A 19,333-nucleotide genomic window follows, 5' to 3' on the forward strand; every position below is an offset into this window, starting at 1 on the left:
TAAAAATCAGTATTTCCATTCTTTTTTAAGAACCATTTTAAGATTAAAGGCCGGGAGACCTAACTTTGGTGAAAGAATGTAACGTTGCTGATTGCAGTAAGTAGCTTTTTAGGCTGTCTAGAAAGATGATGGGGCTCAGGATGATGGGGCTCAGGGAGAAGATGGCCTTGCAGGTTCACTCTGGCTTTCTACAGTGTGACGTTTTATTCCCACAGGGCCCCACCTGCACTAAGGCAATAGCAGAAACAGTGTTGCTTACACATGGGAGGATAGCAGAGAGTGGGGCTGAGTAGAAACGAATACTGCCGCTGAATTCATTTATTTCTCTTTAAAATCAAGTTAAAGTTTTTTGCAAGTTCATCTGACACTTAGAAATGAAATTATATATTTTCTAAAAGTCCCCCCGAGGGACTGCCATGTTGGTCCTCTCTGGTCCTGCCCTACAGCGCATCCCCGCTGACCTTCTGTTGTATTTGTGAGCCAGAGGTGGCCTCCTTGTCCCTGCCCCTAGGCTGGTGGTTTCTTCACTGCAGACCCATTTGCTGAAAGCCTGCCAGCCCCAAACTCAAGTTTTCACATATCCGGTTGTTTTAAACGTAGACCAATTATAAGCAGAGTTGTTGCCACAGAGAGCCTGCCAGCTCTGCATCCCACGTGAAACCTCCCCAGCATCCATTGCCCACTGGTAAGACAGAGCCTTGCGCTTGTAAAGCCCCAAGCCACTGCTGCCCTCAGAGCTCTCTGACCCCGAGACCCTGCTTCTGAGTGACATCACTTGGACACGTGCCTCAGCCTAGGCTCTCTGGTGAAACAGAACCAATAGATGTAGGTTCTGTGTGCAGTCGTGTCCCACATCATGAGTTTTCAGTCAGTGACGGTCCCATAAGATCGCAGTGGAGCTGAAAAATTCCTATCACCAAATGACATTGCAGCTGTCACGTGTTAGTGGGGTGCTGCAAGTAAACCTGCCGTGCTGCCATTGGTGTAACAGTCTAGCACATGCACCTGTGTCCAGTGCATACTACCTGACAACCAATGGCCGCGCGATGGGTTTGCCTATTCGCTGTACTGTTTTTATCTTCATTTTAGAGTGTATGCCTTCTACGTAGATGTTTTTTAAAGTTAATGCAAAACGGCCTCAAGCAGGCCTTCCAGGAGGTGTTCCGGAAGAAGGCCTTGTTATCATAAGAGATGACAGCTCCATGCACGTCCTGCCCCTGAAGGCCTAATGGTGGGACAGGATGCGGAGGTGGAAGACAGTGATACACATCACCCTGGCACTGTGTGGGCCTGGACTAAGAACAAATGTTAAATTGTTTTTTAAGAAGATTATAGAATAAGAATATAAAGAAAGAGTATTTTTGTGCTGTTGTGCAATATGTTTGTGTTTTAGTGTAAGTATTGTTACAAAAAAGCCAAAAAGTTTTAGAAACTTATAAAGTTATAGTAAGCCAAGTTTCATTTATTATTGAGAAAGAAAACATGAATTAATTAGTATAGCCTAAGGGTACAGTGTTTCTAAAGCCCACAGTAGTGTACAGTAGTGACCCAGCCTTCACATTCACTCACCACTCACCACTCACTTGCCCAGAGTAACTCCCAGTCCCGCCAGCTCCGTTCATGGTAAGTGCCCTATGCAGGTGTACCATTTATTATACCATATTTTTACCGTACTTTTTTTCATTCTTAAACATGTTTAGATGCACAAACACTCACCATTGTGTTCCCGTTGCCTACAGTATTCAGCACAGTCACATGCCGTGCAGTTTTGTAGCCTAGGAGCAGTGTGCTCTACCACAGAGCCTGGGGGTGTAGTGGGCTCTGCCATCTAGGTTGGTGTAAGGGCACTCTGTGATGCTCGTGCAATTATGAAATCGCCTATTGATACATTTCTCAGCAGGTATTTCCATTGTTAAGTGGCACATTACACATATGGATATGTGTAATATGCACACGTTTCCATACATGCTAGTGTCTGTGTGTAAGCATGTACATGTATATTACAGAGAGAGCCGGGGAGAGAGATGGACCTATAATAAGGAATTGACCCATGAGGTCGTGGAGGCTGAGAAGTCTCACAACCTGCAGTCAGCATGCTGGCAAAGCAGAAGAGCCGAGGGTGTAAGTTCCAGTGGAACTAGTGGTTATATAAGTTTACCTTTATTAATACCCTGTGTCCCTTTTCCTTCAGACAATATCGGTTTATTCTCCATACGCCTCAATAAAACAAGCTTCTACCTTCTCCCTTGATCCTCCCCTCTTCCACCATCTAATTTAACCAATATTATATCTTCTGTCTGTTCTTAGTGTTTGCTCTTCTAATATTAAATATGCTTACATATACATATTTGACCCGTCAACTGTAGTTTTGTTTTGTTTTGTTGTTGTTTTTGAGACACAGTCTCACTCTGTCGCCCAGGCTGGAATGCAATGGTGCAATCTCAGCTCACGGCAATGTCCACCTCTCATGTCCAAGAAATTCTTGTGTCTCAGCCTCCTGAGCAGCTGGGACTACAGGTGTGTGCCACTATGCCTAGCTAATTTTTATATTTTTAGTAGAGACCAGGTTTTGCCATGTTGGCCAGCCTTGTCTCGAACTCCTGACCTCAAGTGATCTGACTGCTTTGGCCTCCCAAAGGACTGTGATTACAGGTGTGAACCACTGCACCTGGCCTGACTTGTCAACTATAAACATTATTTTTGCACTCTCATGTATTACAGCTGGGGCATTGCACATTTATTCTGCTTTCTAAATTCTACCATTTTTGTTGATTGTGTCATTTTCATTTTGAGAGAATATTGATATTCTTCCTCATCACTTGTGTCTCTATCTACTTTTCCTGAGATGTGCAGTTAAGTAAACTTACTGCTGCCTGACCGCTCCTTTGCCAAACTCTTATTCATCTCTTGATTGGCTGGAGTTCATCCTCTCGTAGTTTTCTCAAAGAGTGTCCATTTGAGAAACGTTTTCTGAACTATTCATGTTTAAAATGGTTTGTCTGCAGCCTTTATACAGAAAAGAGTAGCCTGGATGGGCATAAACTGTTCTTAGCTCATATTCCTTTCTTTCCTTCAGTATCTTGTAGATGTGGTGCTATTGTCTTTTTAGCATTGAATGTTGCTGCTGAGAAGTATGTTGTAAACCTGATTTTCTTTCTTTTGGGCTTACAGATTTTAAAAATTCTTGTTATATTTAAAAGATGGTAATTTTAAAAGGATATATGTTGGTATTGACTATACTAGAACAGTTTCCTTATATACAGTATGCACTTTAAATATGTAAAATCAAATATTTCAAGAAGTTTGCTTTTTTAATTAAAGTTTTTAAAATTTGTTTTCCTCTTCCATTATTTTTGATTTCTTATTTGGGGCTCCAATTATGAGTATATTGGATTTCCTTTACCTATATTCTATATCTAACATTTCTATTCAACCCTCTGTTTCTTTATTTCTGCTTTATTTTGTCTACTTCATTTTTTATCATTCTTACTATGCTATCTGTACCGTCTTTTCCTTTCCTTATAATTTAACTTCATTTCTAAAACAGTTTGAGTCCTTTTTCCTCAGGTTAGTCAGTTTCTGTTTCACATCTTCCGGGACGTCAGGTTTATGGTCTTTCTTCAGCACTGTGGTACTTTTGTCCTAAATTAAGCAGCACGTCACATCACAGCAGTAAACGGCGCCAGAGGTTGTGGTTCTTACCGTGAAACCCATGCCTGCCAGTAATCCAATAACTCGGTGTTCCGTGATCATCAGAAATGCAGGCATCCTGGAAGAAAAACCTCACAGGCAACTTCCTCGATCTTTGAGTTCTTTTGGTTAAGGTCTCCTTCCACACGGCTGTACTGTCTTGCTGCTTGGAGGAACTACTTCTGGAAGAAGGAACAGAGTAAGCAAATACAGAAAGATAGAACAACAGGACCATATTTTGAAGATCTGAAGGAAAAAATGAATATTTTAGCTGTGTGTATTGCTATTCAAAATAAATTAGAATTCTGAGCGTATTGAATTAGATGAGGAGAACAGAAAGTGGATAGTCAGCTAATATCTGCCATAGTCAAATATTTGGCTTTAAAACTTAGGATATAAATTGTAACTAGGATTAAGCTTATTTTCTTAGAGATGGACTTAATCTTCAAAGGAGGGTATAAATTAAGAGAAAAGAAGAACAAGAAGAAAAATAGGGGGAATCCATGTGTTTTAAGGGCGGGAAGAGGCAAAGGAACCCGTGAAGGGACCGTAGAGTATCCCAGGATACAGGAGAAGAGGAGCTGTGAAAATGTCCATGTTAGAGTCAGGTCTCTAGTGCCCTCCCATGAACTTTATGGCCTTAGTGTGTTTGGGAGATGACATTAGTGACAGTTTAATGCGAACCTCACAGAGGATAGGTAAGTGTGTAGAGAACAGAGTAGAACCCAGCAGTTGCAGGCACTGGCAAGGTGGAGATGGAGAGTGGGGATCCAGGTGAAGAGGGCAAGCCCTGGTTATGGAGGGTCATGGTGGGTGGGCAAGGTAGAACAGGAGGTGTGTCAGCAACCAGGAGCTGTCATGCCCGAGCTGGGTCAGGTTCGAGGGAACAGTGACACCAAAAGCTTAGATTTGAATCAAGGCAGATCTGTATTTGAATCTCAGCTCCATCGCTTACTATCCATCACTTACTCAGAGTTTAACTCTGAGTGCCAGAAGATAAACATAAATCAAAACCCTATAACCAATGAGAAGAATGGTAACTACCATGAATTAAGTGCTTCCCATAAAGGAAGAGCTTTGCAAACACTATCTCCTTTTCTCATTTAACCCTCTGAAGAATTCTCATTAGACGAATTGTGTTATCCTGATTGTTCAGGAAGGAATATAAGGCCTTGTGTCATGAAATGATACATTTGCCATCAGAGAATTCGTTAGAAAGGCTCAAAACCAAACTCTAGAACCTGTGTTCTTGACTGTTTTTCTGAGTATCCTGGCATCAGGGACATGTAGCCTGTGGCTGCCCCAGTCCTCCAGCCTCAGGTTTCGTCATGGGCCTCTGCGCCTTTTCTTCTCATCCTTACTTGGTGTCACATCTGTTGGAGTTCCCAGTAACTTCAAATGGAAAAGATGAGAGAGGAGCTTGTTTTTATTTGCTCCTTAAAATTAAGGCTACGTTTTTAATTATTCGATTTCTTTTTAAATGCTTTTAATTTTTAATTCTATGGATACATCATAGTTGTACATATTGATGGGGCAGATGTGATATTTTGATACAAACACACAGTGTATAATGATCAAATATGGCTCATTGGGACATCCATCAACTCAAACATGTATCATTTCTTTATGTTGGGAACATTCCAAACCTATGCTTCTAGTTATTTTGAAATATACAATAAATTATTGTTAACTATAGTTGCCCAGTCGTGCTACAGAATGATGCCTAAGTGAATCGGATGCAGTGTGTGACACTCATTCCTGCTGTTAAAAGCCCACCGACTCTCCGAGTCAGGAATCAGAGTGCCCATGCTGCCTCCAACTCCCTAGTGTATCTGCACCTTGTGCTGTGAAATGCCAGCCCAGCACCCAGTGTCGGGGTGAGAGCCCTGCTGACTGCATACCCACACTGGGCACACCTGCCCAGCCTGGCATCATACCTGCTGCAGAGCCTGAGCTCGAAAGCCTACCTCCCACCAAAACCGCTATCGAGAATCCCTCCCAAGCTTCTGCTTCTCTCATGTTAAACTTAAAATAAAAAGTAAAACTCTGAGCAAAAGTCCAAAGAGACTTTGAGGATTATTTCAATTCATTTTTCTTTAATTAATGCTTTGTTCCCCTCAGAGAGTAAGCTCTACAACTTGATTTTCAAGGAGGGATATGGGGCCAGGCACGGTGGCTCAAGCCTGTAATCCCAGCACTTAAGGCCGAGGCGGGTGGATCACGAGGTCAAGAGATCGAGACCATCCTGGTCAGCATGGTGAAACCCCGTCTCTACTAAAAATACAAAAAAAAATTAGCTGGGCATGGTGGCGCATGCCTGTAATCCCAGCTACTCAGGAGGCTGAGGCAGGAGAATTGCCTGAACCCAGGAGGCGGAGGTTGCGGTGAGCTGAGATCGCGCCATTGCACTCCAGCCTGGGTAACAAGAGCAAAACTCCGTCTCAAAAAAAAAAAAAAAGAAACCAAAGGGGGATATGGTAATAAGGAATGCAATATTTAGGGGTGTGTGTGTGTGTGTGTGTGTGTGTGTGTGTGTGTGTGTGTTTAAACCTAAAGGCTCTGAGACTACATAGTCACATATTTCAGATGGACATCACTTACGGGTGTGAAATTCTACTTTCAGAGATCATGCAGAAGGCCATTTTTCCCCTTTGAAAAATGAGAACTACTGGTAGAAAATTCATTAGTTTATGTCCTAATGAGAAGCCCTTTTTGTCACGGTTCTTCTCTATGAGTAGACCATTATTCATGCATTCATATTGTCACCTGTCGTTTCTTGTCCACAGGCAAAAACTGGGACTTGACAGCCGCTCTGAGCGACTATGAGCAGCTCCGCCAGGTGCACACAGCCAATCTGCCGCATGTGTTCAACGAAGGGAGGGGTCCCAAGCAGCCAGAGCGAGAGCCACAGCCTGGACACAAGGTGGAGCGGCCCTGCCTGCAGAGGCAGGACGACATTGCCCAAGGTACCGCTGAGGGACTGAGCCTAGGCAACGCAGCTTACAGGCGGGTTGAGTGGAACAGAGGATGATGGGGTCATCACCTCCCAGATGCAGACAAATTGGACTCTCAGTGCCTTCTTCCTCACACTGTGCTGAAATGTCCTTTGTTGCTTCTACCTATGGCTCCAGCCTCTACCTCAGGAAAGTAGAAAAATGTGTCTGACTTCCTAGGACCCCAAAAGCCCATTGAGTGAGTAAAAGCCAGCATTCCTCCTGGTGTCCTGGTTTTTCCAGACCAAACATCTCTAGTTCTTTCATTTTTTTTCCCAAGTAACACAGTCTCCAAGTCTGTTCAGCATCACATTTCTTATCCCATGAGTTCCATCTTCTCTATTCTTTTTCTTCATTATCAAAGATCACCAGGCGCAGTGGCTCATACCTGTGATCCCAGCACTTTGGGAGGCTGAGGCAGGTGGATCACAAGGTCAGGAGTTCAAGATCAGCATGGCCAAGATGGTGAAAATACAAAAAACTTAGCCAGGTGTGGTGGCAGGTGCCTGTAATCCCCGCTACTCAGGAGGCCGAGGCAGGAGAATTACTCCAGCTTAGGAGGTGGAGGTTGCAGTGAGCCAAGATCACACGCACTGCACTCCAGCCTGGGCAACAGAGTGAGACTCTGTCTCAAGAAAAGAAAAAAAAGGAAAGGAAGATGTGCCTATTATAACAAAGGAAACAACCCAAAGATACATGAGGAAAACTTAGGAGCACTCTCCTCGACACATCCAGATCTCACCAGTGTAATGACCACTAACATTCTGGCGGGCTCCTCCTGCTCCTCTTGCTTGTTCAAAATCAAACACATCAGAGGCACATGCACAGCACACTTTGCAAAGCGCTTGTTTCACTGAGCAGGAGATCACAAACGTAATCTCTTAACAGCCACATTTTATTCTATAACATCTGTTAATTTTTAGATCACTGCTGTGTTCATGGTGATTCTGGTTTTGCTTGGGTTTTTCTCACTGTTGTTACTTGTTACTGCAATTGCAAGCAATGCTGAAAGAAACCTCTTTATCCCTCTAATCTTACATACTGGTGCTTTTATTTCTATAGGTTTGCATTCACAGGGTGGATTTGCTGTGCCAACATATGTGTGTTTTTAGCTTAATAATTTTAGGACTTCCTTCCAAGCATATTTCTACTCACCATGTGTGAAACTGGGTGTTTCCCTTCATTCTTGCCAGCACTGGATATTACAATGTATGGTGTGTTAGGCCATTCTTGCACTGCTATAAAGAAATACGTAAGGTTGGGTCATTAATTTTACAAAGAGGATTTATTGGCTCATGGGTCTGCAGGCTTTACAGGAAGCACAGGCTGGCATATGCTCAGCTTCTGGGGAGACCTGAGGAAGCTTACAGTCATGCAGAAGACAAAGGGGGAACAGGCACTTCACATGGCCAGAATAGGAGCAAGAGAGTGAGTTGCACAGTTTTCAATGACCAGATCTCACGTGAACTCAGAGCGAGAGCTCACTTACCACCAAGGGGATGGTCCAGGCCATTCATAAGATCTGCTTATGAATGAGATCTGCCCCCGTGATCCAAACACCTCCCTCTACATCCCACCTCCAAGATGGAGGATTACATTTCAATATGAGATTTGGGTGGTGACAAATATACAAGCTATGTCATTCCACCCTTGGCCCCTCCTAAATCTCATGTCCTCATTGCAAAACACAATCATGCCTTCCCAACAGTCCCCCAAAGTCTTGACTTGTTCCAGTGTTAACTCAAAAGTCCAAACTCTCGTCTGAGTCAAGACAAGTCCCTTCCACCTCTGAGCCTATAAAATCAAAGACAAGGTATTCATTCCAAAGATACAGTGGGTTATAGACATTGCGTAAACATTCCCAGTCCAAAACAGAGAAATTGACCAAAAGAAAGGTGCTCCAGGCTCCACACAAGTTCAAAACTCAGCAGTGCAGCCATTAAATCTTGAAGCTCCAAAATAATCTTGTTTGACTCCATGTCTCACATCCAGGGCACACCAGTGCAAAAGGTGGACTCCCAACACCTTGGGCAGCTCTGCCCCTGTGGCTTTCCTGGGTTCAGCCCCCGTGGCTACTGTCTGCTTGCAGCTTCTCCAGGTGCAAGGTACAAGCTGCTGGCATATCTACCATTCTGGAGTATGGAAGGTGGCGGCCCCTTCTCACAGCTCTACTAGTACCCCCATGAGGACTCTGTGTGGAGCCTCCAACTCCACATTTCCCCTTGGCACTGCCCTAGTAGAGGATCTCTGCGAGGGCTATCCCCCTGCTGCAGGCTTCTGCCTGGACACACAGGCTTTTCCATACGTCCTCTGAAATCTAGGCAGAGGTGGCCAAACCTCATTCACTCTACATGCCTACAAGCTTCACACCGTGTGAAAGTCACCAAGGCTTATGGCTTACACCCTCTGGAGCGGCAGCCTGAGCTGTATCTGGGACCTTCAGAGCCAAGGCTGAAGCTGGAGCAGCCAGGATGTAGGGAGCTGTATCCCAAGGCTGCACAAGGTAGCAGGACCCTGGGTCTGACCCATGAAACCATTCTGTCCAACTAGGCCTCTGGGCCTGTGATGGGAGGCGCTGCCATGAAGGTCTCTGAAATGCCTCTGAGGCCTTTTCTCCACTGTCTTGGGTATTAGCACTTGGCTCCTTTTTCATTATGCAGATATCTCTAGCAACTAGTTGCTCCTCAGCCTGCTTGAATTCTTCTCCTGAAAAAGCTTTTTCTTTCTTTGCCATACAGCTAGGCTGCAAATTTTTCAAACTTTTACATTCTGCTCCCCTTAAATATAAGTTCCAACTGCTTTCTTTGTTCCTGCCTCTGAATGCAGACTGTTAGAAGCAGCCGTGCCACTTCTCGAATACTTTGCTGCTTATAAATCTCTTCTACAAGATACCCTAAATCATCAAGTTCAAACTTCCGCAGATCCCCAGGGTATGAACAGAGTGCAGCTGAGCTCTTTGCTAAGGCATAATGTGTGACCGTTTGCTCTAGTTCCCAATAATTTCACCTCCTCAGCCTGGACTTTGTTGTCCACTTCATTATCAGTATTTTGGTCATAACCACAGGGACTATTTAACCAGTCCCTAAGAGGTTCCAAACTTTCCCTCACTTCCTATCTTCTTCTGAACCCTCCAGTCTTCCGACCTCTGCCCATTACCCAGTTCCAAAGTTGCTTTCACATGTTCAGGTACTCCTTGGTACTGCTTTTCTGTGTTAGGTCATTCTTGCATTGCTATAACAAAAAAATACCTGAGGCTGGGTAATTTATAAAGAAAAGAAGTTTACTTGGCTCATGGTTCTACATGGTACTAGCATCTACTCAGCTTCTGGGAAGGCCTCAGGAGGCTTACAGTCATGGTGGAGGGCAAAAAGGGAACAGGCACTTTACATGGCCAGAGCTGGAGCAAGAGAGAGAGAGTGATGGGTGGGAGGTGCCACACACTTTTAAACAACCAGATATCATGTGAACTGGGCAAGAGCTGGCTTATCCCCAAGGGGATGGTCCAGGCCATTCATGAGGGATCTGATTCTATGATCCAAACACCTCCCACCAGGCTCCACCTCCAAGACTGGGGATCACATTTCAACATGGGGTTTGGAGGCAAACAGCCACACTATATCAAGTGGAGTTTATACTGCTTTCCTGTTCTCTGAAGAGGGGAAGACGCTGTCTTGTTTTCACTTTCATCTTATCATTTGCTTGTTAGGCCATTGGATTTCCCCTTTGTAACGTGGCTGTTCACGTATTTGTCCATTTTTCTATTGATTGGTTTGCCTTTTCTTATCAATTTGTTGCTCTCTTTGTAATTAAGACTAAAACATATATTCCCTATATAAGTATATGTGTTTTTCCCACTTGCCTTATGACTTTCTTTTCAGAATGTTTTTCCCACAGAATGTTTCTGTTATCATGCACTCATGGCTGATGAGCTTTCTCTCTCACTTTAGGTTTCTAACAGAGTTACTGAAATATATTCTTACATTTAACTTAAATTTTGTTCTTTGAGTCTTTTCATCAATTTGAAATTTTTATAAATAGCAAAGAATCTGGTTTTGCTTTCTTCTGGATTGAGAGTGAGAGTGAGTTATTCAAGCACACTCATTGAACAAAGCATCCTTTTCCCACTGAACTGAAATGCCAGCTATAATATATATTAAATTCTCAACATACCTGGACCTATTTCCATACTGTGTTCTGCTCGCCCCTGTGGCTGCCACCCTGTTACACTTGACTCTAGTGCTTTCACAGGGTATTACTATCTGCTAAGCAAACCCTTCTATTACTACGTTTTTCCTTTTTATCCCCCCCCCTTTTTTTTGCTGTTTTTGAATATTTATTTTGCTATCTAAACCTTAAAATCATACTTCTGAGTGGAATTGGACTGGATTTTGATTTCATTTTTTTAAACGTTGGCATCTGTAATATTGTTATTCTATTCAAACGTTATGTGTGCATCGCCACGCATTCAGATTCTGTTCAGATTTTTGGCATGGAAAAAAGATACTCGTTTTTTACTTATTTATCTTTTATTCAGTGAGCTACGTAAATTCTCTTATTAGTTCTAATACTTTGTTGTAAGAGAATCGCTTGGATATCTAAATGTACAATAATGTTATCTGAAATAATTGTACATTCTTCTTCATATTCATACAATTAATTCAGGTTTCTATTTTATTGCATTAGGTAGACTCTCCTGAACTGTTGAGAATGAATGCTGTCTTTGTTTCTATTAGCTCAGCCTATAATTCAAGCTATATTTGAATCTGTATCTTAGATTATTCTTGACTGTTTATTCTGTTGTTTAGAAAAGCCACAATTGATGTAGAAATTTTAATACATATTTTCAGTGTCTTCTCTGAGTTTCATCTTTTCTGCTGTATTTGTTTTGACGCTATCTTGGTAGGTATATGTATATTCATAATTTTTTAGATTATCTTGCTCTGGTGTGTTTTTTTTAACCAATATATAGGCTGTCACTTTTTCAAGCCATTTGATACAATGGTTTTTATCTTGAAATTTGCTTTTGTTGGTATTAAACAGCTACCCTAGCTTTCTGTTGGTTCATATTTGCCAGAAATATCATTTTTTCTGCTGATATAATTTCAACGTTTCCTTATCCTTTTATGTTAAATGTGATTCTGGGAGACAATTTATTATTAGGTTTTATTTTATTATCCAGTCCAAGAATCTCTGTCTTTTGAGTAGAGAATTCAATCCATTCTTCTCTAGTAATCAAATTTTTCTGCTGGTTTGAAAGTTATATATTCTACTTTTACTTACATTGTAATTATCGCCATTCTGTTAAAATCAATATTTTGGTTTTCCTCTTATTGTTTTTAAAAACTTAACAACTATATTTCACCCTGCGAAGTACATGTCTTAATATGATTTTACCTTTTTCTGACCTGCCTCTTCTTGCTCTCAATCGTATTTACATACTTTTTGCCGACTTTGCTGATTTAGATGACAACTCCTTTATTTATTTACATGTATTTATTTCTCTTTTGCTAAAAAAAAAAATCTCCTCAAAGACTGCTTCCAAAAAGAGTTTTTGCATCATGAATCTCCTAAGGCCTTGAGTGCCTAGAAAGATTGACGTGGTATACGTAAATTTTTGCTTAGTAGTTTAAAAAGTCTAGATTGAAATTATTTTCCTCGAACATTTTGCAACCCTTCCTTAATCGTGTTCTTGCAGCTTATCCTCATGTTTTCTGAGGGACTCACTTGACCTGATGTTTTCACATCCCTGTTCATTCCGCGCATGAATGCATTATTAGTCCCATTAATGCTTTTTAGCCCAAGTTAATTCTTTGTCATTATTATTATTGTTACTGCATTCTGCTGTGCTCTTTATCTCTTTGCACATCTTTGGAGGCTCATTTCTTAATCTTGTTCTCCCGGCCAGTACTTTGCTGCCTTTTTTTTTTTAACAGTTTCCCTGGGAGCTCCTGGGGCATGTGGTTATCAGCCATCTTCACTTGCACTGGAGCACAGGCTCTGGTGGGTGCTCCTCCAGATGAGAGTGGTGGAAGGGTACTCAAGCTGGAGAGCCTTGGCTGTCATCATTTGGGCTCTAAACGTTTCCTGCCTGCTCCCCTTGCCACAGTTGGATTGTCTCCTGAAGGCTGCTCCCATCTCCTCTCTTCTAGAAAGCCCTTGTTTCTTGCAGGGACTGCCCTACTCTGGTGTGACTGCCAAGCTCCCAGGTGTATTAGGGAAAGGACGGAAGTGGTGTTCGTGGTGACTGGTGCCCCACACAGCTGTGCTCCAACACCACCTGACATTCTCTAGCTGGCACAGGGCCGGGGCTGGGGGATGATAGGGAAGGCAGGCCATGCTAGAGCCATGCTGGGGAAAGAAAAGGCAGGACCAGATGCCCTTCCCCAGGCCCTCTCCCTCGACCTCACCCATTCCCACCTCCTACCCCTGGGGATCTCCAGGTAGGTTTAAGGACTGGATGCTGAGGCTTGTGCACTGTCTTACCTGTCTTGTTGATTATTCTTAAGTTCTGTTTTATTTCTGCCATTCGACCTGTCTTCCAGAGGAACCACCCCTTCCAGTCACTGGCTCATTATTGTGCTTGGGGCCTTCCTCGATTGTACCACACAGTTAAGGCTCCTGGTATCTTTCATGCAGTGGCAATCCAGACAGATGACCACATGGCAGTTCCTGCTCTTTTGAGCTGGCAGCAAACAAACCAACCCATTATCTTATCCTCCTGGTACAGGGCTAGAAGGACCCTTCTCTCTGCTTCCAGAGAGGGTGGAATCAGGGCCTAAGTATAGCTGTTACATATTGTGGTCTGACTTTTCTTAGATATCATTTAAGAATAGGACTCTATCCCAGCATAATCCTATTAATTGAGCCTTATGAGCAATCATATCTATTCCTATTGAATTACAGAGTTTCTGAATTGAATTTATGTCTCCATTAGTTGAGTTCTTCCTGAAACCATAGTGTGCTAAAATGGAAAATGAAACATTTCATATTCTAAATCAGGGGTCAGCAAATGACCTGTGAGCCCAGTCTGGCCTGTTTTTTAAGTAAAGTTTTATTGGAACACACCCACACTCACTCATGTATGTGCTGTCTTGGGTGGCTTTAGTGCTGCACAGAGGTGAGTAGTTGAGACGGCATGGCCCACGAAGCCTAAAATATTTCTGTCTCACCCATTAGGAAAAGTTTTGTCCACCTGTTTTAACATGTACCCAGCATCGGTTTAAATCAGGTGTCATAAGATACACAGACACAGAAATGACTGTCAAGACGGTGGAAGTGGTTTTTTTTGCTCACAGTTCCTTGGAAACAGCAGGCCCAGCACAGCATGCAGGGCCACATGGGTTGTCTGGAGGTAGGAGTGAGGGGATTGATGGGCCAAAGCCTTTGTGGTGGTTTTTATGGGAAGGCAGGGCAGGGCAGGGGGAGCAGCCCCGTACCCCAGTTAGTGTGCGTAACTGCAGCCGGCTCAGGAGCAAATGGCCTGTCTCCAGCTGCCTGGTACCTAGCCTGAAGTGGTTAGGGCAAAGAAACGTTGCCTGTTGGACAGTAAGAGCCAGCTGGAGAGAGTGGTAGAGAGTGTAGAATCTGGATTGGCTGCTCCGCATAGGAGAGATGCGCTGCTGGGAAAGCCCTTTGCCATCTCTGACTTCGGCTCGCCTGGGTGGGGCAGCCTCTCCCTGGTCAGGGAGGTCCCAGGTGCCAGAGCGGAAAAAAAAAAACACAGAAAATAAGAAAACGTGGGGGATGGGGGGAGAAAAAAAAAGAAAAAGAACATAAAACGCAGGGCGAGGTGCAGTGGCTCATTCCTGTAATTGCAGCACTTTCGGAGGCCAAGGTGGGAGGATCACTGAGCCCAGGCATTTGAGACCAGAGAGGGCAACATGGCAAGACCCTATCTCTGTAAAAATAAAAATAAAAGGAAAGTAAATGAAAAAAAGAATGTATAGTTAATACATTTCCCCTTTGTCAGTGGCAGGGAAATTCTGTACATTCTCATACCATGTTTGTTTTGTTTTTAATCTTTCTGTGTTTCTCTGGGCTGTAACTTTGATCATGGTAATTCCCGTAAAACATTTTATTTACACAGCCAAAAGTAGAGTCACTGAGTTCATGTTTAAAGAATCTGTGTGTTGTGTGTACATGTGTGACTGTGTGTCTGTGTGTGAGAGATGATATATGTGCATTCATGGAGTGGTCACAGGAAATGTTAGAAATCGGAGCATATATTTCTCATTATATGATCTTCAATGCAATCTATTAATATTTTTAGTTCAAAAATACTTTTTCCCTTCAGACTCCAGGTATTACATGTTTAGAACTGCAGAACAGCATTATGTTGTCCTAGGAATCGCCTTGGGGTTGTCTGTCCAGCTGACTGCAGGTGCACATAGCACCTCAATTCTCTAATGCCTGATGTCCCTCTCCTTCAGGTCCCCCAAAATGGGGCAGTTCCTTCTTTGCCAGATACAAAAAAGGTAGTTGTGGCAAGATGAGCAGCCTGAGCATGGTTTGCATGAGGCAGAAAGACACAAGCCTCTGCTGCTCCTGCACTCAAGGGCTTGAGCTAGTGTGGGAAGCAGTGGGCCATCCTCCACCACTCCAGCCAGGCTCACTGCTCCATCCTTCTTCTAACGGCCCATGTGGTTTAGTTTCTCTTCTTACCTTTCCTCAAAATACAAAGAACTTAATCCTGTTGGTCTTAGACTGAAATTGAAGGTGAATCTAAAGTACCCGTTGTGAAATATAGTCTGTCTGTCTCTGTGAGTCTGCATTCATTTTAATGAGAAAATACATGAACGTTCTGGGAATTAGCTTTGGGTTTAAAGCTAACTCGCCACAGGATCAAAAGCCTATGCTGTTCAGTCTGTTTTCACAAAACTCCGTGAATGTCACTTCTGTCCGGAAGGGGGCTGCTGCTGTCCCGGGTGCAGGCAGGGGCTGGGCTTTCCCTGTGCCTGTGGTGTGCTGGTCAGTGCAGACCTCAGAGGGGCATTCTGCACAGGCCTCGCCAGCGGGCAGGCTGAACTGGGGGACAGTGGGAGTCCTTGGGACCTCAGGGAATAGCTTCAGGAATTTGCCACAGGGCTTAGACAGTGCTTATTTAGATTTAATGTAGGCAACACAGGCAGCAGGTGTTTGAATAAAACACCAGAGACCATGCTTTCCTGAGAAAAATGAGAGAGCGACTGCCTTGCTGAAGGACTTCTCCGTCACCAGAAACCCTGACTATGAGGAAACGTAAGCTATTCCTAACATATATTGAAGCATTCTTGTTTCATGTCAGTGTTAGTCATTGGAACACAGGGCTTTATAAAAACAAGCCTGCTTTTGCAACAAGAGGGTATATCTACTTTCTAGGTAATCGACTTCCTAACGCGGTGACATATCGTACCTTAGAGAAATCCCACACTGCATTTCTCATTCCCTGGCTGAAAAGCCCGAGAAGAATAAAGCCAGAGGAAACCATCATTTTTGAGAGTGCTGTGGCAAAAGAATATCCAGATGGAAGAGAAAGGCATGGACTGACTTAGTACTGTGTGTCCTGGGAGGGCCGTGTGGGAGGCGTCGATCAACGTAACTTTAGTAAAACAATGTGACTTACAACCTGAGCTGCTGTGGGCGCCTAGATGATTGTTTCTTTGCATTAAGTGTATAAATGCATCGAGACAAAGAGCGGTCTCCCTTGTACCATTTAGTGGTGGGAGAGGACAGCTCAGTGGAATCGAGGTAGGTACAACTTCAGACCCAAGAGCAAGCCTCGTGCTCTTTGACTGTGCCGATGTGCAGTTGTGCCATGGGCTGACAGCTCCCCACTTACCAAGTAGTTTCATGACTCTTGTGAATGAGTGCCACATACCAGGGAGTGCTGATTAATCCAGCAGCAGGAAGGCCTGCAGGAGAGAAAAGGCTTGTAGGATGGAAGGGCTGATACAGCTTTGGGAGGCCAAGGCGGGGGATCACCTCAGGTCAGGCCAGCCTGAACAATATGGAGAAACCCTGTCTCTATGAAAAATACAAAATTAGCCGGGCATGGTGGTGCATGCCCATAATCTCAGCTACTCGGGAGGCTGAGGCAGGAGAATCACTTGAACCTGGGAGGCGGAGGTCGCATTGAGCCGAGATCGTGCCACTGCACTCCAGCCTAGGCAAGAAGAGCAAAATTTCGTCTCAAAAAAAAAAAAAAGAAGGGCTGGTACAGAGAGAATATGGGTGTCCATGTGTGCGTATGTGTACACATGTATGTGTACATGTGTGTGTGCCTATAGTTTGTGTATGTATGTATATTGTGTGCCTGTGTATTTGTGTGCACTGTGTATATGTAGTATATAGTATTTGCAAGTACATCTATATGTGTACATGTATATAGTATGTGTACAGTCTGTAGTGTACGTACATGGGCATGTGTGTATATGTGTAGTATATGTGCCTAGTATCTGTGTCTATGTGTATATGTGTCTGCATGCATGTATGTGTATACTATTTAGTATGTGTACATGTATTTATGCAAGTGGGTGTGTAGTGTATATGTGTCTAGTGTGTGCATGCATATGTTCCTGTGTATACTTTTGTATTTATGTGTGTGCATGTATGTGTATGTGTACATTATGTAATGCACACGTACATCTGTATATATGTGTGTGCACATGTGTGTGCCATGTATGTATGTGTGTGTTGTGTGTTCATGTGTGTGCACGTGTGTACTGATGTATGTTGTGTGGTATATGCATGTGTGTGGTATGTGTCCGTGAATGTGTACCTGTGTGTGTATTGTGTGTGCACAGTATGTGTGTTTATGTACACACCCAGAGCCACATCTACACCCACTCAGCCCTTGTGACTGTCTTTCCTTCTCCCCCTGCAGAAAAGCGACTTTCCCGGGGGATTTCCCACGCCAGCTCAGCCATCGTCTCCCTGGCCCGGTCCCACGTGGCGAGTGAATGCAACAACGAGCAGTTCCCCCTGGAGATGCCAATCTACACATTCCAGTTGCCGGACCTGAGCGTGTACAGTGAGGATTTCAGGAGCTTCATCGAGCGGGACTTGATCGAGCAGGCAACAATGGTGGCTTTGGAGCAGGCTGGTGAGTTGTTCCTGCCGACAGGCCCACACCCTTTAGGCTCGGTGAATGGTGAGCTGGCCCAGTCTACTCTACGAGCAAGAAAAGGGCATGTGGTCTCAGACCCTGCGCAGTTTTCTATTAGGATTCTAGATGCTGCGCCATACCTCCTGTTCTGTGGGCTGCCTGTGTTCTAGCCGGCATGGGCTGAATGGATGGGCCCATAACCAGGAGATGCTGAAATCTCTGAGAGTTTTTCCGTTGCTCCTAAATCCCAGTCCTCCTCTAAGGAGAACTCTGTGCTTCTTTGCCTTGCTTCTCTCTCCCCCAGACAGCTCCTCCGTGGGTGATGAGCAAAAGATAGGCAAGACCATGGGCTTTAGAGAAAATGGGAGACCCACCACTTCCTGTGGTCTTGGACAAGTCAGGTGATCTGTCTGAGCCTCAGTTTCCCCATCTGCAAAGATGAGAAGACTACTGACCTGGCAGCACTTTGGGGTACTAGGTGACGTGTGCCTTCCATAGCTGAGGGTTCCCTGCCTTCCCAGCCTCTCCAGCCTCCAGGTCAAGGAAGCACGAAACCTGACCTCAGTCTCCTTCCTTCTTGGTGTTTCCTCCCTGTTAACATCCCAATGAAGAAAGCATTCGAGAAGTAAGACAAGCTCTCTTCTTTGGAATGTTTAAGGAGAAAATAATGAGTCCAAAACAAATGTCTAAAACAGATGTAGGTTCTTCCTGAGAAAAAGCAATAGTAGTCATTCACATTATAAACATTGCAAAATCACGCGTCGGAGGTTTCTCAGGCACGCATGTGGAAGTTGTTGTGGCAGTCTCCTCAGGCCACCACACCCCTCCCAGTGGGGGCCCCACCGGCCTGCACGGGCTGACAGTGCACATGGAGCATGTCCTCAGCTAGTGGGATGCCCTGCTCCTGCTGGGGCGGGGAAGCATGGCCTTCCAGTGCTGAGCCAGCCTTCAGCCAGCTCTTTGTGTCTGCTGTGGAGTGGAGCTCCACTTCCAAGGCTTGGCCCATGGAGGCGTCCCCAGATGCGACATCCAAGGAGTTCAGGGCTGCAGTCAGCCATGCACAGTTAGGGAGTGGAACCTCTCTCAGCCCTTGGCCAAGCCCCAACAAAAATTACCAAGCGCTTTCTAGAGTTCCAGAAGAAGACAGAAGAGAAGTACCTGTAGGTTGGTATGATTCTAATATTGGTAGAGGGATCAGTCAGGACCCTGGCAGGAAAGAAAAGGCAGCACGAAACTGTGAGATAAGAGGACCCCATAAAGGTACTGCTTTCCAAAGAGTGGGCAGGATTTAAGGACACGGTGAAGGATAGTACTGTTCCTGCGGCTACCCTCAGGCCTGGCGAAAGGCAAGGGATGAGAGTGGCTGGATGGAGATAGCCACTGGCAGGAGGGGTGGCATCTGGGAGAGAGAAGATGCTGGGGAAATAAATACTCTGACCACAGCCTTCCTCCACCCTCCGCGTTCTTACCAGTGCCTCCTAATGGCAGAAGGGCAAATTGCAGGGAGTTTACTGATGGTGTCCTCACAGGTCACCCTCTGCATACAGAGCCGTGTGGACAAGGGTAG

General features: G+C 44.4%; 1 protein-coding gene across 3 annotated transcripts in view; it reads left to right on the top strand.

The window, feature by feature from the left end:
* The window catches only part of OTUD7A (OTU deubiquitinase 7A), a 308,219-nt gene that overhangs the window by 209,234 nt on the left and 79,652 nt on the right, over positions 1-19,333 (top strand). For all 3 annotated transcript variants that reach the window (XM_017973141.4, XM_035303601.3, XM_035303602.3), the window contains 2 exons: positions 6,477-6,656; positions 17,545-17,763. In XM_017973141.4, coding sequence (XP_017828630.3) covers positions 6,477-6,656; positions 17,545-17,763 — 399 coding nt within the window. The remainder of the gene's footprint in view (positions 1-6,476; positions 6,657-17,544; positions 17,764-19,333) is intronic.

This window comes from Callithrix jacchus, chromosome 6 (assembly GCF_049354715.1).
Source record: "Callithrix jacchus isolate 240 chromosome 6, calJac240_pri, whole genome shotgun sequence".
Taxonomy (NCBI): Eukaryota; Metazoa; Chordata; class Mammalia; order Primates; family Cebidae; genus Callithrix; species Callithrix jacchus.